Source organism: Cladophialophora immunda, assembly GCF_000835495.1.
Source record: "Cladophialophora immunda strain CBS 83496 unplaced genomic scaffold supercont1.4, whole genome shotgun sequence".
Classification (NCBI taxonomy): Eukaryota; Fungi; Ascomycota; class Eurotiomycetes; order Chaetothyriales; family Herpotrichiellaceae; genus Cladophialophora; species Cladophialophora immunda.
This window is the reverse complement of record NW_015622544.1, coordinates 2,155,953-2,178,445: the sequence shown is the minus strand read 5'-3', so window position 1 is coordinate 2,178,445 and position 22,493 is coordinate 2,155,953. Positions and strand designations below refer to the sequence as shown.

At 52.2% G+C, this 22,493-nt stretch overlaps 5 protein-coding genes across 5 annotated transcripts; 4 read left to right on the top strand and 1 right to left on the bottom strand.

Moving 5' to 3' along the window:
- Window positions 1-1,140: 1,140 nt before the first annotated feature.
- On the bottom strand, window positions 1,141-3,577 carry PV07_07150 (uncharacterized protein; the record flags this gene model as incomplete). Its single annotated transcript, XM_016394209.1, has 4 exons — window positions 1,141-2,598; window positions 2,646-3,325; window positions 3,379-3,439; window positions 3,506-3,577. The coding sequence occupies 4 exons, from the start codon at window positions 3,575-3,577 to the stop codon at window positions 1,141-1,143; spliced, it is 2,271 nt and encodes a 756-aa protein (XP_016247628.1).
- Window positions 3,578-4,199: 622 nt separating this feature from the next.
- PV07_07149 (uncharacterized protein) lies at window positions 4,200-5,989 on the top strand (the record flags this gene model as incomplete). Its single annotated transcript, XM_016394208.1, has 5 exons — window positions 4,200-4,394; window positions 4,461-4,787; window positions 4,855-4,941; window positions 4,991-5,064; window positions 5,122-5,989. 5 exons carry the CDS (start codon window positions 4,200-4,202, stop codon window positions 5,987-5,989), a joined length of 1,551 nt encoding a protein of 516 aa, XP_016247627.1.
- Window positions 5,990-11,816: 5,827 nt separating this feature from the next.
- On the top strand, window positions 11,817-14,225 carry PV07_07148 (uncharacterized protein). The gene is made up of 6 exons (XM_016394207.1): window positions 11,817-11,860; window positions 11,915-12,064; window positions 12,129-12,736; window positions 12,784-12,868; window positions 12,972-13,196; window positions 13,306-14,225. The coding sequence occupies exons 3-6, from the start codon at window positions 12,185-12,187 to the stop codon at window positions 14,190-14,192; spliced, it is 1,749 nt and encodes a 582-aa protein (XP_016247626.1). The 5' UTR covers window positions 11,817-11,860; window positions 11,915-12,064; window positions 12,129-12,184; the 3' UTR covers window positions 14,193-14,225.
- A 551-nt stretch (window positions 14,226-14,776) lies between these two features.
- Window positions 14,777-18,054, top strand: PV07_07147 (uncharacterized protein). The gene is made up of 5 exons (XM_016394206.1): window positions 14,777-15,113; window positions 15,173-15,465; window positions 15,517-16,575; window positions 16,625-17,020; window positions 17,076-18,054. The coding sequence occupies exons 1-5, from the start codon at window positions 14,887-14,889 to the stop codon at window positions 18,008-18,010; spliced, it is 2,910 nt and encodes a 969-aa protein (XP_016247625.1). The 5' UTR covers window positions 14,777-14,886; the 3' UTR covers window positions 18,011-18,054.
- A 136-nt stretch (window positions 18,055-18,190) lies between these two features.
- Window positions 18,191-22,371, top strand: PV07_07146 (uncharacterized protein). The gene has a single exon (XM_016394205.1). It carries the CDS (start codon window positions 18,413-18,415, stop codon window positions 22,148-22,150), a length of 3,738 nt encoding a protein of 1,245 aa, XP_016247624.1. The 5' UTR covers window positions 18,191-18,412; the 3' UTR covers window positions 22,151-22,371.
- The last annotated feature ends 122 nt before the right edge of the window (window positions 22,372-22,493 follow it).

Sequence of the window (22,493 nt, the reverse complement as noted above, 5' to 3'; positions counted from 1 at the left end):
TAGAGCCGCTGCAACGTTGACCAAAGCCTGCGCGACTGTTTCCCGGGAAAAGGATTGTTAGTTCTTCTGGTTGTCCAGGCCGAGTAAAATTCATCGACACTTACTTGGTCTCCATTTCCGCGGCAGGATTTCACTTGGAACAGCGTACGACAATGGCACGGCGGCAAACCCCACGCCAATCAGACATTGGGCGCCGATGAGTCGGTAGATGTCTTTGGACCCTGGTGCGATCGCGGCCCCAACCAAGGACAACAGGCATGATCCAATCAGAATGGCCTTGCGGGCTTGGTAGGTATCCGATGCAGATGCGATAACAGGAGACAGGACTGCTTGCACAAGGGTAAGGGAAACAGAGATCCAAGTTTGCCGGAGAGGATTGTTCAAATCTTTTCCGATCCAGGAGAGCTTGATGTTGGTTAGCAGAGAAGGCTGGGACAAACACGGACGTTGGGGTTGCAGTCTTACCACAGCTGGAGGACCTTGCAGCGCATACACCTGAACGAAGTTGAGCAGAAACAGGGCGACAAGAGCAACATAGGTCCGGACATGAAGCTCGGGTTCCTCATCGACATCGTTGTAGACGAGGTTTCCATCTTCGGTCTCCACATGCTCGATCTTTGGGTCGTCTGCTGAGTCTGTGATACGGCTTGCCTGGTTGACCTCCTCCTGATGAGAGTGGTCGACAGTTTTCTCTCTTGTCTCGTGGGTGCTGGACATGTTGTAATGGTTATCCTTTTCAATCCTGAGGGCAGCGATGAGTGCCTGAGCAGGGGCAACTCCATGGGTATATCACACTCCTTATAAGGGACGCATGCCAAATTCCCGTATCTCAATACCAGGTGGTGTCTTCAACAAAATGCCGGATCCGAGGCTCTAGAGCAGTAGCTGTGCAAGGTAGGGCCACAAGAATAACTCCGGGGTTGTCAGGGCAAGCGAGTGAAACCCCATCGGCCCACCGCGAATCCGGGGTAATTGGATTGGTTTCTGCCCTCTCTCAAAGAAGAAGCTAGACGATATCGAGGAGTCCATCTCCGGGTAGGAATGGATTGTTGGCATTTGCCTGATCCACTCGGGCCAGAACAGTTCGTTCCATTGCGCTGTACGCGTTATTTCCAGTTCTTTGAGTGTCTGCCCGGAGATCTAAGGAGTGCCCGTTGAGAGCTCGCACAGAGCACTACTGACCACTTTCGAAACCGGGGCTCTCAATCTGGAAAGAATCTGGACTGCCGCTTCAATACACCCATTTCTCGAGCCGTGGATGCCGTCTTCCCTAGCACCACCATACCAAACGACCAATGTCGCGAAATAGACACAATAAGGTAGATGTGGCGGCTCGAGGAACCGAGTTCTTGCCGCCACTGAATCATTCCGGCGCTGCAACGGAGGTAAGCTACTCCGAATGAGCTTCAACATGGATTCTGCGTGCCAAAGGGCAATGGGAAAGTCCTGGCCATGGACCCAGGTTCGAAGAGAGTCAAAGGCTTTACGCAAAATCCGATCTTCCGAAGGTCGGATAAACTCGTGGGCGAATCTTTGCAGCACGGCCAGGTTGCTATAGAGGTTGATGTCGGTCAAGTGATAAATGAGCGATTGGGATAGATCCGGCCGCTCCGACTCCTGAGTTTTGTCAAATACCCACCGTTCCAACGCCAACGCAACGAATTCCGTTTTCCAGAGTTGGGGTCTCCGGAGACAGTCATGCCCTCGAGGGCTCGGCATCCAGCTGTACGCACTGATCATCGCCAGATGTTGTATGCCTGATGAGCCTTCAGATATTGATCCGGTGGGTGTCATGAGCGATTTTAACGTGGTCACGGATTTCTTTCGTGATTCATAAATGCCGTCCGGGTAGCTTGCGTTTGGGTCGAGGGGAGTCAGGAAACAAGGAGGACGTAACAGCAGCAGGACACGATAGGCGTCAAGGATGTAAATCGATTCGGTGACGAGCAATAGTTGCGGGTGAACTGCCTCAAACGAAGCCGAGTCTGTCGGAGCATGTCGCAAGCAAGATTTCAGGCCATTCATGGTATTGTAGTGGAAGGCCTCCCAGAATTCATAACTCCTCTTGTCGCCGCTGCAGACTCCGTACATTTCCAAAAGGATGGAAGTTTTGGCCGAGTTCAAAGCCTGGGCCAAGGATGACGGCTCATGGCGAAGTTCGGCTTCGAGCTGTAATCTCCTCGCATCGTTGTACAAACTTTTCGCGACCGTGCTGCTGCCCTCGGCGGTGGAAAAGAGCGCACCGATAGCAGCCATGGCCAGACAAAGCTGCTGACTTGTCTCTTGAGTCGCTTCAAAGTTGGAAAAGATACGAAAGGTGGTGGAGACATGCGCTCGACCCAGATTCAACAGAACGTTGATCACCTCGTCGTCGTACATTTGCAAACGGGGCGGGAGAGAATACCAGGATCGTTTGGCGTCTTTGGTAGGGCTGGAAGCCCTTGAGCGTCGTTGGAAGAACTCAACCATAATGGCTACACCTTGGTCGATATGGGAGGGTTTACTGGACTCCAAGTTGAACGATGCAGTCTTCGGAAGGTCGTTGCCCGCTTGCCCTGACACAGCATCGTCGAGGTTATCCAGCCAGCCTGAGACTCCCTAGAAATCGTGAGTATGGACGGAATCGACGAGCACAAAGGACTTACCAAGGACGAGAGTTGCCAGAGCCCATCCATGGGGTCAAGGTCTGGAAAGGCACTGTTGATCGACTCCTGGCCATCAAAAAACATTCCGTCGTCAGGAGGAAAGATGGCATCGATCGTTGTGGTCGTTAGGTCGCCAGGGATTTGCATGGCATCGTTGATCTGTTCAACGGAATCCGTGTGTCCGATGATATTGGGGATCAACGACCCTTGGCCGTCTGGCTGAACAGTTGGCTGGCAGCTTTCCGTGGTCGTGGACCGGCCGGGAATGCTTGGAGTCATGAAAGTCGGGCCAAAGTCGGCCATCGACTCTGTTGGTCCTTCCAAGAGCTCGAAAAAGTCGAGTGCGTTCTCACTAGGGATGCCATCTTGGTCCAGGCGCTGCTCGGGGCCTTCGTGATTTCTGGGTCGCCCCGGCCCTCGGCTGGAGGAGGAAACTGTGCACGAGAGGTGCTTGTTGCGACATGCCTGGCAAGGATGATGATTGTCGCACTTCAGCTTGCCTCTGCGGCATTGGTCACAAGCCAACCTCGATCGCTCGCGTTGGCTCGACCTGGCCTTCTTAGAGCGGTAATCCTCGAGGCCTTGTGAGGTGTGAAACCTCTTCATGTGCTTGTCCTTGACATCGGCGCGCGGGAAGTTGGTGTCGCAGAAGGGGCAATCAAAGGGCCTTTCGCTGGTGTCTACAGGACAGAGTGAGTCTGCAGTCGCCAATGAAGCCCTACAGTTGACTTACGGGTTCGACGGTGTCGCACCAGGTGTTCATTTCGCGAGAAGGATCGTCCGCAAATCTCACACTGTCTGTTTTCTCAGCTGTCTGCCCTCCTTCTTTCCTTTCTTCCTAGCCCAACGGATTCACGTACTGTCTTATCAGGGCGCTTTGGCTGTTGCGGGGGTTGTGGCAGAGGCTGAGCGGTTGACAGCTCGTCAGTCATGTTGGCATCTGTCGCGGCCAGGGGTTCCGGCCAGGTCGGGCATTGACTCGGGAACGAAGATGCAAATCCGGGGGAGTGAATCGAGGAAGTCTGGGGGTGAGACGGCGTTAAAGGCGAATGTGGCCTAAGGTACCTACCTAATACCTAGGAGGCAGTTACCGAAAGCAGACTCGGGGGCCGGACTTCGGGACTCGTGGACGATGGAGGGACAAAGGGGGCACCTGAAGAGACAGCCTCCCCATGCTGCCACTGGCCACATGGGCCTAATTTGGTACATTTCTGGGTGGTTACTTACGGCACCCACAGTTACTAGAGGTACCTGAGGCCAAGGTGCCTTGCCTGGTATTCAACATCCCCCGCTTCTGGCTCCCCACAAGATTCTGTCTTATACTGTCTTACCCCACCCCGGTGATTTTCGCCACAGCATCGAGTCTTTGGCGAGAAGACAGCAGCAAGGCAAACCACTTCCCCACATCTTGCTCAGAAACGAAGAGTCTGGGGTCACAGGGAGTGAAGAGGCGGGTCTGTGAAGAAGCACACAATCCTGCAACCCGAATTTGCTAGCTACACGATGTCCCTGACGCTGTCCTACGACACGTGAAAACTAGGTCCTAGGTCTTCAATGGCGCACACCACCGGTACAGTAACCTCTCAAGAGCAGATTCTGCCAGGAGAGCGGAATCCATCGCGACATGATGTCGAGGCTGCAACCGAGTTGCCTGAGCCAACCATACTCTCGGACTTCAAGAGATCTCTCCTGGCGACTGTTGATGCTTCCGACGCCCAGGATCTGATGCATCTCGATCTCAAAGCCACGGTAAATCGCGCGCCACGGACCTCTCTCTCGAGTCCCGGCCGCCGTCCCTGCTGACCAGTATGCCAGGCAGTCGGAAGTAAGGCGTTTACCTACCCTATGGCGTTACTGTTGGACTTCCCCGAAATTCCATCGCAGGAGCGCATCACGTCTCTGTGTGACGACTTCTCGACAATCATGAAGAGCCACGTCTTCTTGAACCAGCTCCCGTTGGCACAGTATTGTACCGACCTCACGACGCCGCCGCTTCGGCTCGCCGTGGCCTGCCTCGCCTCGATGCACGGCAAGGCTCCGGGGAATGAATCCCGTCATCTTTTCCTCGCCGCGCTCGACCTGTGGGCATTTATGACTGAGGTGGACAACAGAGAGGCCCGCTCGCTCGACATGTTGATGGCGGTGAGCTACCAATGTTCAAGAGTGTCCACTCACTTGATTCTGACGTGACAACCGTCCATTCTCACAGACCATTCTTTTGAACTTTTTCGGCGTCATGACAACAGACAAGGCTATTGGCGGCAAAATGAGAATCCTAGTTTGTTCTTCACTCACGGTGGGTGTGGCAAAGCCGAATTCCAGCGACGGTTCGTTGACCTGGGTAGATCTCCCGACGAATGCGACTCCATGATCCTGAACAGCTTCAAACGCTGCTCGGATCCCGGATCTCGCCACATAGGTAGGCCCCAATCTCAGACTCTTCGATGAAAACTGAAGCGTCTAATGGGTGAAACAGAGGTGCTTTTATCTGGTGCTTGTGGCTGACCGACATCTTGTATGCGTTGCGCGACGGACTGGGAGTGCACAGCTTCTCTGTGCGAGAATTGTGCACCAAGATGCCGTATTCAGAATACGACTTTCAGGATATTTATCGCACATTACTTGACGAATCGCAACCCAAAGCCTCACTGCCAGATGACATGACATCCCCAGACGACGCATTTCTACTCCTTATGGCCGTCCTGTCGGATATCATGAGCGTTCAGCGGTCGTTATACAAAGTAGTCAGCCTATCCGAGAGCCAGCAATCCAGTTCTTCATTTGCCCCCAACCCCTTCATCCCTCTGACGCCAGCCGCGGAGCTGACCCGAATGAACAACGCCTTATCTTCGGCATTGGACACATGGTACGACAGATTCCGCGGCCTGATGGTCCCAGAAATCATCGCATTCCGTCACTACTGCGGACTACACCTCACTTGTCCACGAATATTAGAACTCCCCTTCGTGGCAGAATCGACGCTGTCACGGTCCGATTTCGATCATCAACCAATCATCATCACCGACGAGGCGGTCCGAAATGCCTGGCTTGTACTGGACCACTCCGCCGACGCAGTGAGGGCATGTACACCAGAGACCCTGTGCCCTGTCTGGCTTCCGATCGTCGTCTTCCACGCCGCTCTCGTCGTCTGGGCCCAGCAGGGTCTCCACAAAGCCGGCCACAGTGGCATATCCGGGAGCGTCAGGGTGCTGCTTGCGTTCAAAGTCGAACTCGAAAGGATGCCTTGGCCTTGTGCAAACAACATGGCAGCGACATTGGACCGGCTGATGCATAGTCGGTCAGCAGCTGTGAGGAGAGACAGTAGGCTAAATAGCTCGCGCTAAGGCTGAGCCGAAGTTGAGCCCAGTCACCTAATTCCTGAACAATCCAGTTAGAGGGATGTAGACTCTCACTCGCTCTAGGTCAATAACGACGACTAGTTCATGTAGACTGATTGGCTCGGCTCGGCATTGGGATAGAGCGCCACCAGGCTGGACGAAATAGGACAATTTCCCCATTTGAATACGTAATAATAATACATTTGGCCAAGTTCGCCGAATGCGTCCAAAATAGTCAAAGCTACGAGCATGTGGGTTAATTGCCTCGTCCGTCTCCTCAACGCCCGAGACTGCCAACTCCTTTGGGAATACATCTTATATAGACTTTAGAGATAATGCGATGCAGCTTGGCATGATTCATGACATACGATCTCTCAGCTCAGTCAGTATATTCACTTTGTGGTCCTTGCAAGCATCCCGAGGCCCAAACATCCTACTTGCTATAAAGCAAGGTAATGAACATGATGCGGATCTATCTTGCAACTTGATTCTCGATTTTCTTTTCTCAGTTTACCCGGAGGAAAGAACAGAACATGTTGCCCCTTGCTTTGCTGTTTGTTACGCTCTTTGGCCTTGCTTCGTATTGCATCGTCTCCCCCGTCCTACACTACTTCTGGGATGCGAAACGCCTTCGAAAATATCCAAATTGGTCCACATTCTCAGGGATATCAGACCTTCCATATGTCTATCTGAGCTCAAGAGGCACCCGCTCTAAGAGCATACATCAGGCTCACAGAAAAGCACCTATCCTGCGCATTGGACCAAACTCTCTTTCGTTTGGCGACATAAATGCCATCAAGGACATTTATGGGCATAGCTCTGTCTGCACAAAGGATTTGAACTATATCATTCTGAGTGGAACGCATACTCACTTAATCGACGTTGTGGACAAAATTGACCACGGAAGGAAAAGAAAACAACTCTCGTCGGCCTTTGCGATCAAGAACCTCGAAGCCTGGGAGTTCAAGGTTGCAGAAGTGACTGGGCGTCTGCTCAAACAGTTCGACGCCCACTGCACGGCACCCCTCTCCAACCCGGACAGTATACCAGATCCTGCCGATTTGAACCTTGATTTCGGAAAGTGGATCAACTTGTTCACGATCGATGCGATCAACAACATCGCCTTGTCTGCTCAGCTCGGCCTCCTTGAACAAGGGACCGACGAGGTTACCGCCGAAAGAATGGATGGCACGACCTACAGAGCACGATACAGGCAGGCACAGAATCAGACCTCGTACGCCCAGGCAGCCATGGTGTGGGATTACGGAAACTACCAAACTCTGGCAAGACTCTCTCGACTCCTTCCCAAATGGCGTAAAATCTGGCACGAGGCTGAGCCATGGAATGATGTCGTGCTCCACCAGGTCAAACAACGCTTGAGGCGATACATGGCAGGCGAGAAGCTGGACGACTTTTTCTCCGCCCTGATGGACGACAAGTCTGGCAGACCTCGCAATCTAGAGCTGGGAGAGCTGTATGCCGAAGTCAGTGTCATAATCAACGCAGGCGCAGATACAACGGCTATTGCGCTCACGAACATCCTCGATACATTGATACGACATCCTGAACACCTGGCCACGCTAAGGGAGGAGGTAGACGGGGTCCTTGATGAAGACGAGGTTGTCGCTCCGTATGACAAGGTCAAGCACCTCCCATTCCTACGAGCCTGCATTGATGAAAGTATGCGCCTCATCCCTCCGACTTCCGCGGCTTTGATGCGCCGGACGCCCCCCGAGGGAGCTCAGATCTTGGGCGAATGGATACCAGGCGACACAAGTGTCTCGATGACAATCTATGGAGCCCATCGTGACGGCAACATTTTCCCCAACCCGGATGAGTTCCAGCCTCGGCGATGGATGGATCCGAACGAGAGGAAACGGATGGAACCCTACTTCATCCCATTCACTACTGGCGGACGCGGATGCATTGGAAGGAATATTTCGTATCTTGAGCAGGTTGTTGTTTTGGCGTCGCTTGTGCATCGCTATGAGTTTGCTCTACCGAGTGCTGAATGGACGCTCAGCCGTCATGAGGCATTCAACATCATTGTGGGCGAAATGCCGGTCAAGATCTGGCGGCGAGGGCTCTCTTCAGGAAACCGCGAATTCTAGGTGCCACCTCTATCAACATGATGGCACAATCTGAGGCCCTGCTATTCTCATGGTCTCATAACAAAGAAGAGGCGAGCGGACAAGACTTAACATCATAGTTCTGCCATTGCTATCCGTTTGTCGAATTCGATCTTCATTAAGCTGCTTTGCTTCTAGCCGGCAGGGGAGGCCTACGCCTGTAACTGACCGAGTACTTGGTTCGGCGACGAGCCCCAGATTGAGCGTTCAACTTCCTTCAAAGTAGACGTAATTGAGCAGTGCTCTGAGCATTGCTTCTCACACGCGGATTGTTTTAGTCACCTGCATCGGCAGCATCAGGGTGTTTAGGTCTGGAAATCTGCTTACTCTTCCGCTGTACCTAGCACTTCATGAAGGGACTATCTCAGATGACGAGTTGTTTCAGCTCGAGACTTGGTTACAGTATGGCCATTTCCTTCCATTTCCAGTGTTATGATCTCGGCATCAATACAGGTTTGCAGACTCTGGGGTCGGCATTTGAATGTCTTGAATGCCGACGTTATATTCCGCAACGGCCCCCATGGATCTATTTCCCAAAAGAGATGAACTCGCCGAAACTTGGAAAATGGAGCAAAGGGTGTGTCGCCCCTGCCAATTAGAAGATCCTATGGCAATGCGGAGGCTATTTTCCTACTGAAATTCCCCGGCGATCTCTCCCCCATACCCCGGACCACGCTCTGGGCTAGTATTTCCAGAATTTGAACGTCGCCACACAGTCAGAGGCCTAGGTCGGTGAACGCTTCAGAGCTAAAAGTTATATAAACGAGCTTATTCCCCAAGGATGTTTTGGTTTCTATTCAGCATCCCTTTTACAGCCGACAGCGAGGGTTTGTCTTGAAATCCATCTGCGTCATACTTTAGGTCGTCACCAAAATGACTCGAATCGACGTGAAGGGTGCTACTACTCCCTCGGAGAGTACCAACCATGAAGAGTTTGCAGACCTCACAAACCAAGTGCTTCACACGGAGCTTGCCTACGACAAGGAAGGCATTGGAGGCATTTTGCGGTCGCCGTTCGTCTTCGGCGCGGCCTTGCTTGCTTCCTTTGGCGGATTTTCATTCGGCTATGGTCAGATAACCCGTCAAGTGAGCTTCTGGAGACAGACTCTAACGGAGAATACAGACCAGGGTGTGATCTCATTGATTCTGGTGATGCCACAGTTCCATGAGCAATTCCCCAAGATTGCTCCGGGAGCTCCTCACTATGGCTTCAATGTCGGCGTCATGACAGGTCTCCTCGAACTCGGTGCCTTCATTGGATGCCTTTGCCTACCTTACCTAGCGGATCGCCTGTCACGAAAATGGGGCTTGACAGTTGCAACCTGTTTCTTCTGTATTGGTGCCGTCATCCAGACAGCGTCCTACAACTACAACACGCTGGTTGCCGGCCGCTTCATTGGTGGCATTGGCGTTGGAACTCTAGCTGTGAGTCTTCTGCTACCCCCTCAAACTGTCGTCCTATGTCTTTTTCTACGGTAGATGTTGCTCAGTTTTCACATGCATATCCGCGAGCTTTGAGTGCGACACTAACTTGAGCGATACTCTAGATGGGTGCCCCTCTCTACATCTCCGAAATTGCGCCCCCTAATATCAGAGGGTCTCTGTTGGTGCTCGAAGCCATCAGTATTGTGATTGGGGCTATTATTGCCTACTGGATCACCTACGGGACCAGGTAAGAGATTGCTCGTCAAAGCTGTTGTGTCAATCACCCTTCTAACGCACTGGTAGGCATATTGCCGGCGACTGGTCTTTCAGGCTTCCATTCCTACTGCAGATGGCTCCAGCTCTCGCCGTTGGCTTGGGCATCCATTTCTTCCCATTCTCTCCTCGATGGCTCGCTATGAGAGGTCGCAACGACGACAGCTTAAAAGCATTGGCGAAATTGCGAAGACTTCCACAGGACGACCACCGTGTCCAGACTGAGTGGAAAGGTATCCTGGTGGATGTTCGTTTCCAAGAGGAAATGCTGAAGCGCGAACACCCCAATACCGGTCCACTGATGCTTGAGATCAAACAATGGATCCAGCTCTTTAAGCCCAAATACATTAAGCGAACCTTGGTCGCGATTGGCATACCATTCTTCCAACAGGTAAGAACCTCGGCCTTACCTCTTTGGCTGACGCTTACCGATCTGTGCCCTCCAGTTCTCGGGTATCAATGCGTTTGTATATTATGCACCGACATTTTTCGCCGCGCTGGGACAAAGTTACGAGATGACCCTCATCCTCTCTGGAATGGTGAACATCTGCCAGCTTATCGCAGGGTAAGTGCAAGCCGCCGCTTTGCGAAGATCTCGATGTGCATCGGTACTGACTAAACCTTCTCAGCATCCCGACGTTTCTCTTCCTCGACCAAATGGGAAGACGAAAGTTGGCTATTTTTGGTGGCTTAGCTATGGCAGCACCGCACCTTGTAATGGCTGGTGTCGTTGGCAAATTCAACGGCAGTTGGTCTACCCACCAAGGCGTCGGTTGGTTCGGTGTTGCACTGATATGTAAGACACTTCTATACTCGCAAGCTGTCGACCCGTGGCTGACTCCAAGCAGATCTATATGTCCTGACCTACGCTGCATCGTACGGGCCACTTGCTTGGACCCTGCCGGCAGAGTGTTTCTCAACAGCAACGAGAAGCAAGGGCGTGGGAATCGCCACTGCCACCATCTGGATAGCAAACTTCATCATTGGAGTTGCTGTCCCACAGAGTGAGTCGGCCTCGATTTCAGGATCCTGTTACCTCTGCGCAAACCCGTGTCTAGCCAAACAATACTAACAGGTATACACTATAGTGGTCATCTCGATCGGCTGGGGAACCTACCTGTTTTTTGGCTGTTTCTGCATTGCAGCCAGCATCTTCTCGTTCTTTTTGGTCCCCGAAACTAGCAAGAAATCATTAGAGCAGATCGCAGAAGTTTTTGGGGACAAATCCATCTACGAGGAGGTTGAGTTGATGGAGCATGTGGCGGAAGAGCTGTTTGGGAGGACGGCGTCGATTGAAGAGGTGAAGGTGTGAAGGTGACGCACAGTCCGCCATCTAAGTCAGAACGTCCCATGTAAACTCGGTGACTTTGTCACTCGAGTGCTTAGATTCTGCGTAAGCAACTCATTTAGTATCAAGGGCGAGAAGTCTATTGAAGGTGGCACACAGCCAATCTCAGCTTCGCAAGTCAGCATTGGTATAGTATTTCACTGGGATGGTTCGATACATGCCGCCTCCACCAGTATTCAACCTCTCCGTACAATCGCAGGATCCCTTCTCTTAATCTATTGTTCCCTTCCGACGTGATGATAACTCTAACTTAGCCCCAAAGACTGTGACGCGGGGTGGCGAGCAGCTTTCTCCTTTGGGGAGTCCACCCGCACTTCTCCCACCCGTGGAAAATCATCTTTTGGTCGATTTAAAAGAGTCGCGGTCCGATTGCCATAGCCTCGATCTACGAAATTGGTGGCCGCTATGGTCGGGATCCTTCCCAGACAGCTTCCAACGAGCAATTGAGATCGCCCAGCTGAGACAGCGGCAGCAAAAGTGGCAAGTCCTAACTGCACTGGGGACCGGTGCCAGGTCTCTTCTCCGTCATGAAACCTCAGCCTCCACCGTGAGGCCCAACCAACGACCAAAAGATGTCGCAATCTCACAAGGAACGGACTGTGCCATGCACAAGCTGCAAGAGTATGCGGTCTCTCTACCATGTGCCGTGCCGGAAGAGCTGTGATGGCTGATGCGATGAGTGCGTAGACAGACATCTCAAATGTAAGTGCGGTCTCTTGCAGTAGGCCTTCATCGAGACTGAGGCCAGTCACCAAGGCGACCCTCATACCCCATGCCGCAACTGCAAAAAGTCAAGTCTTCAGTGTCTACGACCGAGCAAATCGTTCCGCTTCAAAAAGACCCCTCGGCCCCAGCGTGAGTTTACCTTCGACTCGAACCAAACATGGTTGGCAACCGACAAACATGGTACGTCCGAACACTTTTGACGCCGGCGGAGTCCTCCGTGTCCGTTTACTCACTGGATGTACAGACGCACTATCCTACATTGATGTTACCAAAGAGGTTGCCCTTGCTTCTGCCGGCACTATGCAGCCATCAGATCAAGCTAATGATCGACCGACCAAGAGGCCAACACCAGATCATGCACGTGAAGAGCCAGAGCGCGCGCCAGAAGCTGCGTCCATATCGGATCAAGCAGCACCTGATGAATCACTTGGATCTCCTGTCCACGAACCTGAAGACCGCACAATGGGCGACCCACAGCCGAGCTATGAGGAGCGGTCTCAGGACACAAGAATCGGGGGAGGCATGTTCGCCCAAATTGAAGGGTCATTGAGTCCCATGCAAACCCGACCAGCCCAGCATGTCCAGTCACCAATTCTTGTCGCAAGCAATGAGCAGTCGCTCGCAGCCAGGTCCGAAACTCAGCTACGGAGTCCGGCTCTGACTACACATAGTCTCACCTCGGGCGGGCAATGTGTCTCCGATGCACCACATCCATCTTACGCCTTTCCCTCGCCGTATTATGCTTCCCCCGATGCTTTACATGGGCTCCCAGAGAAAGCAACGCATCAAGCATATACAAACCTTCAGGAAGCTTGTCTGGTCAAACACTTCATCAATAAACTGGCGCATGCCGTGAGTTGCAGACGACTTTCGGTCCCTGTCATGTCTAACTTCTCCAGTTCGAAACGACCGATCGCGACCGGCATTTCTCTCTCGTGATACCTCAGCGTGCCATGTTCTGCCCAGTCCTGTTGTATGCAATACGTGAGTCTCTCTTGTCCCAGGAAGGTCAATTGGCGGCCCTAGACTGCATCAGTTTCCATTGCCAGACTCTTCCCGTGGCAGCCTAAGCTAAGAACGCCCCCAGTGACTGCATCAGCACGCCATTTGACTAGATTGCATTCAACACATAGTAACAGACCCGTCGAGTTTGAAGGGACTCCTCTGCCCGACCTCAATGAGAATTCGGCAATAGAATATCACAACATTTGCATCTCTTACTTGATGGAGGTTCTAAATGATCCAAAGAAGACCATCAACCAGGACGCTTTGATTGCTGCAACCATCCTCAGATTTCACGAACAAATAGACAGTGAGTCTTCCCTAGGGGATCTGCAAGTCCATATGCAATCTCAAATTGATATGGGACGGTTTGCATCATAATATCTGAGTATATATATTGACAGATTGACACTTTACAGCCCCGTTAACCGGGTGGGATCCGGAAACATATCTAAGCGTCCTCCGAGGAGTGATCGAGTCGCAGCAGAACGAATCTTTCTATTCCCTGCGCACTATCCACGGGCCTCCCAGAGACTGCGATATATATGCCTCGAACAATGCGTCGCTAGCTCATTCTGCCTGCTTGATTGCTCTTCGACAGGAGATCTGGTCAGTCTTGCTCTACCGTAGACCTTTCCGCCTCCCACTCTGCCCAGACAACGACTACTCGAATCTGGATCCCGCAGTGGACGATTACACCTGGACGAACCGAATTCTGGTCTGGTGTGCCGATGTTTGCAAATTCGCCTTTGGCGGAGAAGGCGGCATCGTCGAGCCGAGTAGTCGCGTTGAACGGTGGAAGCGTCTCAAAGTCGTGCAAGACAGATGGGATGCGGTGCAGCCAGCGTGCTTCAAGCCTCTTTACTACCGAGACGCCGATCCGTCGAGGGGTAAGTATTTCCCAGAGGAGTGGCACATGAATGACTGCCAGGTGCTGGCGCTCCAGCACTTCGAACTGGCGCGAATCCTACTTGCTGCATACAATCCAAACCTCCAGAGGATCGGGTTGGGCTCCAGTTCATCTATTACTACCCTCGAAGCGCAACTAAGGCGCTCCACGATGCGGCTCTGTGGCCTGGCTCTTGCAAACCTCAATGACCAACCAGGCATGGTCACAGCTGCAGTGGGAATATCAATGTGCGGCGAGTATATCCGAGACGCTGGAGAACAGTCTGCAATTGAAGGATTCCTCTCCACCCTTGAGCGCGAGCACGCTTGGCCAACCCAAACTGTCCGGCAAGCACTGCGAGATGCGTGGGAGGCAACACGAAGACAGTCAGCAGCATTTTCAAGCCCAGCAGGCTAACGCTCGACGCATTTTCTCCTCGAATGCTTCAACCCTGAGGCGGTCAGTACACAGACCCCTTGCTTGGCCTAAGAAATGGGCATTCTGTATACCATTTATACGAAGAACATGGCGATCATTCTTCAATCTCGGTCCAAAGGGAAGCGGAGGCCTGTGGCTCTCCGTGCAGACTCCCTATTGGAGTGCGAATGCCCATTCCATCTGGTGGATAGGTCTATCCTGCCTTTCCAGGCAAGCCAGAGGAAAAGAAATCCTCCTAAGCTCCTGATATGTACGTAAAGACGCCGGTGCCGCCCCGCTTCGGGGTCTCGCAGCCCTGGACTTTCACCAATGAGGCAGTCTTCGGCAGAGGACCGTCGCCCCTAAGTCTGGTTATAGATTGGCTATCTGGTGAACCATCTGGGCGGAGCGGTGCCACCTTGCTCGCCGGATGTCACTGTGCACAATCATTGGCCTTGAGCCCTGGTCTGCCTATCGTAATTCGACATTTGGCCCAGTCTGGATTTTCGCCGATCAATCCTTCGCTTTTCCGGGGGCGTCTCCCTCGCTCGCGTCTTGCTCGGTTCAGCTTTCAGCTTTCAGAATTTACATTCACGACCGACCTCGAAACTGCAATGTTCTTGACTTCCCAGGCTCAGGCATTGGTCTCCTGGAACCTTAACAGAGGCCGCAACAACTCCAATGTGTGTCGACAATGAATACGACAGACCCGCGCGTGGGTTCGGCCCGTGACAACTCTACAAGCCCTGGATTGTCTCGTGTGGTTTCTGGCTCCAACTCATCTTCAACAAGCAACCTTGTTGCGACACTAGTGCCCGTCTTGATTTGGGCAGCCCTGTGCGCCATTATCTTTGTAACTCTGCGACGCAAATGTCCTCGAGTATATGCTCCGAGAGCAATACTGAAGAGCCTGGAGCCGCAGTATGTCTCTCAGCCCTCAGTTCCCATAGATATTCGCGTCAGGCTGACATTTGGAAAAGCGAAAAGAGCCCGCCTCTTCCCAACGGGTGGTTCAACTGGTTTACCGAGTTCTATCGGATTCCTTCTGTGTTCGTGCTTAATCACTCATCTCTCGATGGGTTTCTCTTTCTGCGCTTTCTTCGAGTGCTGGCTGTGATATGCCTGGTCGGCGTAATCCTCCTTTGGCCTATTCTCCTCCCAATCCATGCGACAGGTGGTGCAGGCAATCAGGGGTTGGACTGCTTGACTCTGGGAAATGTTGTAAACCACAATCGACTGTACGCTCACACCCTATTGTCATGGGTCTATTTCGGTAAGTCATCTCAGGCTAAACAGCGGCATGTCCCAGTAACATGCTATGCAGCATTCATCCTATATATGGTTTCACGAGAATGTGTTTACTATATCAATTTACGACAAGCGTATCTCCTTTCACCATTTTATGCAAACCGCCTGTCCTCCCGGACAGTGCTATACATGAATGTACCTCGACAATTTCTGGATGAACAGAGGCTTCGATGGATGCTCGGTAGCTCTGTCAAACAGATATGGATCCCTCAAAGCACCAGCGAGCTTGAACGCCTTGTTAAGGAAAGGGAACAGACGGCTATGCGCCTGGAAAAGGCCGAGTTCGAGCTCATCAAGATGGCCAATGCCGCAAGGACGAAAGCACTCGAGAAAGCCGAGAGTGAGAGCACGGAAGAGCCAAGTAAGGACTCTCTGGAGACCGAGCCCCGTAGCGAGAATGGGGAAACGCCGCGCTCGAGATCTGGCACTGCGGAAGTCATACAAGCATCGGACAACCCACAGGACGCCCTTTACCCCTCGAAAGAGATGCAAGAGCGGACTCTGCCGGATGTCAATGGATCAGTTGCATCACAATGGATTCCACACAGCTCGAGGCCGCACCACAGACCGATTGCAAACTATGGGCGCCGTGTGGATACGATCAAGTGGACCAGAAATCAGATCAGGAAGCTGAACAACCAAATTGCCAAAGTTCGACGGGACCAACTATTCAAGACTGATGGCATGCTGCCCTCCGTCTTTGTGGAATTCGAGACACATACCGATGCACAGCACGCGTACCAGACTCTGACGCATCATCGCCCACTGCACATGGCTCGGCGCTTTCTTGGTGTACGGCCGTTCGAAATCCTATGGGAGTCATTGTCAATGTCGTGGCTGGAAACAATTGTGCGAAACTTCCTCATCAAGGCTCTGATCACCGCGATGATTATATTTTGGGCCATCCCATCCGCTCTTGTGGGCACCATCTCTAATATTGACTATCTGTCGGAGAAAGTCAGTTTCTTGGGTTGGATCGCAGATCTTCCGAGCGCCATTAAGGGTATCTTGAGTGGTGTCGTCCCGGCTCTGGCTCTGTCTTTGTTGATGAGTATCGTGCCGGGGATCTTGAGATGTAAGTCGTAGATCAACTCCCAATACTCCACATGCTGACGGGAGACCAGACTGCGCGAAGCTTGGAGGAGTCCCAACTCTGACGATGATCGAGCTTTACACCCAGCATGCCTACTTCGCCTTCCAAGTTGTTCAAGTCTTCTTGATAACGACTCTGACATCGGCGGCATCCGCAGCCGTTACGAAACTGCTCGAAGATCCCACAACAGCAAAGGATCTGCTCTCACAGAATCTGCCCAAGGCTTCCAACTTCTACCTCTCGTACTTTCTTTTGCAGAGTCTAGCGCTTGGATCTGGGGCGCTTGTTCAATTCGGCAATTTGTTCCAGCTGTATGTCTTTCAAAGGTACATCAGCAGTCCTAGGAAGATGTATACGAGGTGGCACCGGCTACAGCGTATTCATTGGGGAGCAGTTTTCCCGGTCTACACCAATCTTGGTGTCATCAGTAAGTCTCCTGCCCAGGATAAGATATAATTGGACCACTTCTAATAATATAGCAGCTCTCAGCTATGCGCTGATCGCACCAATCATCCTCGGATTTGCCGCTGTCGGTCTTCTTTTCTTGCACATTGTGTACCGATACAACCTCATCTACGTCTACGACTCGGAAGTCGATACCCGAGGGCTTGTCTATCCTCGCGCTCTCATGCACCTGCTCTTGGGGCTCTATTTCTCTGAGATTTGTATGATTGGTTTGTTTTCTCTCAAAGGAGCCTACATCCCAGTCGTGTTGACTGTGGCTCTACTCATCCTCACGGGTTTGGTTCATTCTTCGCTCCTTGATGCACTTGGGCCTCTTTTGTGGAGTCTTCCAAAAAGTTTGACAGCTCAAGAAGATCAGCACTTGTTGGGAACTCGCCCTGTGAACCCACGCAATGCTGAAGATCTGGAGCATATCGAGCAATATCATTCCGACAAGGAGGAACAAGGGCCAGACTATAGCAGCAGTAGGGCTCTAGAAGGCGCAAGTGGAGCTCTCAACGCTCTTGGAGGGGGCATCAAAACAATGTTCAGGAAGAAAGTCAAACAGGAGGCCCCCGAAGCCCACATGATAATGGACGCTCTCACCGCATTCTGGATGCGATGGATCTCACCAAACCCAGCAGACAAATCCAACTTCCTTCTCCGCTGGCTCCATCCCGAGGTATACTCCGACTATACTCTGCTTCGTCGAATGGTGCCATCAGACTTGCCAGATCCGGTGTATCCGGAAGAGGTTGAGCGTGATATCTACTATCCACCCTCGTTTTTTGCAAAACCACCGACTTTATGGATTCCCCGTGATCCGGGCGGAATCAGTCGACAAGAGGTGGAACACTGTGGCAAGGTGATTCCAACCACAGATGAATATGTACACATAGATGAGAACGGCAACGTGGTGATCAATCTGGAGGAGAGCCGACTCGTTTTCGACGTTAGTCGGCTGAGATATTGACAATGATAATGACACGATGAGAATCCAAACAAAATCCTGATCATTCTTTTAGTTGGCGCAGGGCCGTCATCAGCGCAAGGCTGAAGCTGCGGCTGCTGGGTGCAAGGCTGAAGGCCGCAGAGGCGGAAATTCTTAGCGTGGCGGCAGGAGCAACCGCGAACTTTCAGATGCACCCGCACCGCAGGTGAAAGACAATACAGATTATCACCAGCGAACATTTGCAACAGGGTCGCTTCTCTTCAAAAGGTTGGGGCGTGCCGAAAGTACACACCGCCTTGTGTTGCTTGACTTCTTTTAATTTCTTGGTCACTGCCCACTCGTATTTTCCTCGCCATGAGCTGATCGACTTACGCTCTTCCATCCTCTCTCCTCTCCCACGACTGATCTCCCACCACCGCCAACATGGCGTCGACAGCAGTGCGAAATGGCAGTGCTGCTAGTAACCTCAATGGAGGAGCAGTGGGAATCACACCTGCGTCACGCTTCGCCGACATCCCGTCCGCGATCGATATTCCTGTGTCTGGCGGGCTTGACGCCGACGAGGCGGTCGAAGTCAATCTCGAGGATCTCCTTGACGACCCCACGGAGCTCTGCCAACTTTTGGAAAATGAGAAAGCGGCTAAAAATCTGTGGATCACAATTGCGTTGGCATACGCAAAACAGGCGCAATATGACCACGCAATCGAAATTTTGGTCAAGGGCATGGGGTCGCTGTCGAGGAGCGGGCCCAAAGAACGTCTGAGTCTGCTCGCATGCGTGGCCTGGCTGAATCTTCTCAAGAGCAGACAGGCGCCCAGAGTATTACCTGAAAACCAACAATCCTCCGATGCAAAGACCAAGGATCATTACCTCCGAGAAGCCACCGCCTCGATCAACGATGCCCTTCGAATCAACCCTGCCTTCCCTCCGCTGTATCTCACTAGAGGCGTTCTCTTCCTCCTTCGAGCTTCCTTGCAAGCGTCAACCAAAGCCGGGTCAGATGCTGAAAGAGCCGAATCCCTCAAGCAGGCGCTCAAGTGTTTCGATGACGCGCTACGAGCCTCCGAGGGTCGCAACATGATGGCAGCAATTGGAAGAGCCAGGACATTATATTTGCAGAAGCAATATGGTCCAGCATTACAAGTGTACCAAGACGTGCTCGCCAAAATGCCCGGACTCACAGACCCCGATCCTCGTATAGGCATTGGCTGTTGTCTGTGGCAGTTGGGGTACCAGGATCGGGCGAAGATGGCCTGGGAACGATCGCTCGCACTGAACCCAGAGTCAAAAATTGCACACGCTCTGCTGGGTGTGTACTATCTGCACGAAAGCGCCAAATACCCGGCTTCCGACCCTCAGTTCAACGCTCTTTACAAAAAGGCTATGATCGATCATACGAAGAAAGCTTACACTATCGACAAGAACTTTCCGCTTAGCTGTGCGACTTTTGCTAGTTATTTCCTCCTGACTGGCCGCTACGATACGGTGGAACCTTTAGCGCGAAAGGCCATTGAACAGACTGACATCAACGCAATTGCCAGTGACGGCTGGTATTTGTTGGCTCGAAAGGAGCACAACAAAGGTGACTTGTCCAAAGCAAATGACTACTACAACAGATCGGACCAGGCACGAGGCGGTTTGGATCGAGGCTACTTCCCCGCGAAATACGGTCTCATTCAGATTATGATTCAGACCCAGGATATCCAGGGTGCCAAGTTTCGACTCGAAAATCTTTCTCAGCTCAACAGACATGTGGAGGCCATGACATTACTGGGTTGCGTTTACGCTGAAGAAGCGTTCTCAGCCCAGAGCACAGCGACCAAAGACGAAAAGACAACCGCAGCGCGGAAGGCCATACAATTACTCGAGAACGTTCGAAAGACCTGGAAGGATGAAAAGACCCGGAACAAGCCCGACGAGTCCGTTCTGCTTTACCTCGCGCGTCTATATGAGCTTGAAAATCCAATCGAAAGCCTGAAATGTCTTCAGACGGTCGAACAAATGCAAATGGAGAAAATTCCGGATGAAGACAAGCCAGATCCGAGTGAGGAGGAAGCAACATACATTGCTCAATTGCGCGAGAACCTACCCCCACAGCTTCTGAACAATATGGCGTGCTTCCTGTATGGGCAGGAGTCGTACTCCCTAGCTCGTGAGACATTCCAGATTGCGCTCAATGCCTGTGTCAGACTCACCGAGAAGCAAGAGGCCGAAAAGAAGGCACTGGAAGAAGAAAAAATCAACGCAGAGGATGTCGACAACAGCGACACTGATGCTTTGGTGACCACGATTTCATACAACCTCGCCAGGACTTTGGAAGCATTGGGACTCACGGAGGAGGCTCAGAAAGTTTATGAGGGTCTCCTTGCCAGACACGCCGACTATACAGACGCTTCCGCCCGCCTCGCGTTCATAGCCTTGGAAACATCGCCGCGAGACGAGGGACCGCGAAAGATTCACGCAATTTATCAGAATGACTACGGCAACACTGAAGTCAGGGCTTTGATGGGCTGGTACCACCATAGCGCCAAGAAGAAGACGACCAACATTGCAGAAGATGCTGAGAATCGCCATTACAAGCACACATTGCAGGGCTATGACAAGCATGACCTTTACTCTCTTGTTGGTATGGGCAACATTCACCTGACAATCGCAAGAGATATGCCCCGGAATACGGATCAAGAAAAGGAAAAGCGGAGCAAGATGTATGCCAAAGCATACGAGTTCTTTGACAAAGCGCTACAACTAGACCCTAAGAACGCTTATGCTGCGCAGGGAGTTGCGATCGCTCTCTGCGATGACAAAAAAGCATATTCTGATGCTCTACAGATATTCACAAAGGTCAAAGACACTCTCCGAGACTCCTCGGTCAACACCAATTTGGGCCATGTGATGACGGAACTGCGGCAGTATCAACGCGGCATCGACAATTACGAAATTGCGCTGAGGAAGGATGGCAAGAGCGAAAACGCCCAGTTATTGGCGTGCTTGTCAAGAGCATGGCTTTTGAAAGGCAAGGCCGATAGATCCATCCCTGCTCTCAACACGGCTCTCGATTACATGAAGCGCGCTCTGGCCACCCAACCCGAGTCTCCTCATTTGCAGTTTAATGTGGCATTCATTCAGTTCCAAATTGCACAACATGTGAACCAAGCCAAGGAGACGGATCGAACGCTTGAGGATGTGGATGCCGCCATCGCCGGGCTTGAACAGGCCATCGATACCTTTGAACAGGTTGCTAGGCATAAGCAACCGCCATATCCCCGGACAGCACTTGAGCAGCGTGCCGCTATGGGCAAAAATACCATGAGGAATCAACTAGAGCGCCAGCGCGTGAGACAAGCCGCCTATGAGAATGAGAACGCCACAAAATTAAAGGAAGCAAAGGAGAGACGGCAGGAGGAGCTGCGAAAACGCGAGGAAGCAGCAAGAAGGCGCAGACAAGAGGAAGAGGAACGCGCACAGAGGATTGCAGAAGAACGGCGAAAGATTGTGGAAGAGACGGAGAGAATTGCTGAGCAGATTCGCGCCGAAGCAGCAGCAAGAGAAGCTGCCGAGTACACGGACGATGAGGAAACTGGGGAACGCGTAAGACGGAAGAAGAAGCCTAAGGCCGGGGGCAAGCGGAAGAAGCGAGACGATGAAGATGGATTCATTGAAGATGACGAAGATGGAAAGAGCGAAAGAAGTGTTTCGCGGACTCCAATGAGTGGCACGGACAACGAAGCTCCGGCTGAAATGCCCAAGAAGAAGAAGAGAAGACTGGAGAGAAAGAGTGCTGCCAGAGAAACACCACGGCGAAAGAGTGACAAATTCAAGTCCGCAGCTGTGGTAGTGGACTCAGATTCTGAATTAGACGACGAGGCCAGTGCAGTTGCGACCCCGGAAGAAGCCACCGCCGAGTCTCCGACATCCGAAGTCCCAGATAAGGATGAAGAGATGGAAGGTTTACGTGATGAGCCGGACGGCGACGAGGACCGAGTTCAAACGAAACCGCCCCCTAGACAACGCAAGCAACTGCGGACAATTGCCGATGACGATGACGAGGATGAGGATGAGGATGAGGGTGAGGAAGAGACCTTCAATGCAGGCGCCAATGGTCATGCGGACGCAACGAGGGCTTCTGCCGAAGTCGGTTTGGGAGGTGATGATGATGAGTAGGCGTCAGGGCCTTGCAAGTTCATGATCTCTCATCCCTCCTGCATAGGAAGCAGGGAAGTTGAATGGGCGCCGCTCAGCAAAAGTGTGCTTTGATATCATTGCTTCTGGTGTGATTTCCCCGTGAGTATTGAAGAGCCTTTGCCTTAGCTGGTGGGATTACCAGGTTTCTACAATGTATAACATCACGGTCACTTCTATTCCGTTAATCAAGTAAATGGGTGGATCAGAAGACCATTGATCGTATCGGGGTGGATGTGAGGTAGGAGTCAACCCGGATACGTCCAATGCTCGAATTCGGTCATCGAGCAGAGTCATGTAGATGGATGAGCTCCAGCCTCGTCCA

What these genes read in the sequence shown, in the direction of transcription:
- PV07_07148 (XM_016394207.1), top strand. Translation starts at nt 12,185, where the DNA reads ATGCAGCCATCAGATCAAGCTAATGATCGACCGACCAAGAGGCCAACA. An exon ending in TCAATAAACTGGCGCATGCC is followed by an intron (nt 12,737 to 12,783) that starts GTGAGTTGCAGA and finishes TAACTTCTCCAG; the next exon opens with TTCGAAACGACCGATCGCGA. An exon ending in AGTCCTGTTGTATGCAATAC is followed by an intron (nt 12,869 to 12,971) that starts GTGAGTCTCTCT and finishes GAACGCCCCCAG; the next exon opens with TGACTGCATCAGCACGCCAT.
- PV07_07147 (XM_016394206.1), top strand. Translation starts at nt 14,887, where the DNA reads ATGAATACGACAGACCCGCGCGTGGGTTCGGCCCGTGACAACTCTACA. An exon ending in ATTGTCATGGGTCTATTTCG is followed by an intron (nt 15,466 to 15,516) that starts GTAAGTCATCTC and finishes CATGCTATGCAG; the next exon opens with CATTCATCCTATATATGGTT. An exon ending in CACCAATCTTGGTGTCATCA is followed by an intron (nt 17,021 to 17,075) that starts GTAAGTCTCCTG and finishes ATAATATAGCAG; the next exon opens with CTCTCAGCTATGCGCTGATC.
- PV07_07146 (XM_016394205.1), top strand. Translation starts at nt 18,413, where the DNA reads ATGGCGTCGACAGCAGTGCGAAATGGCAGTGCTGCTAGTAACCTCAAT.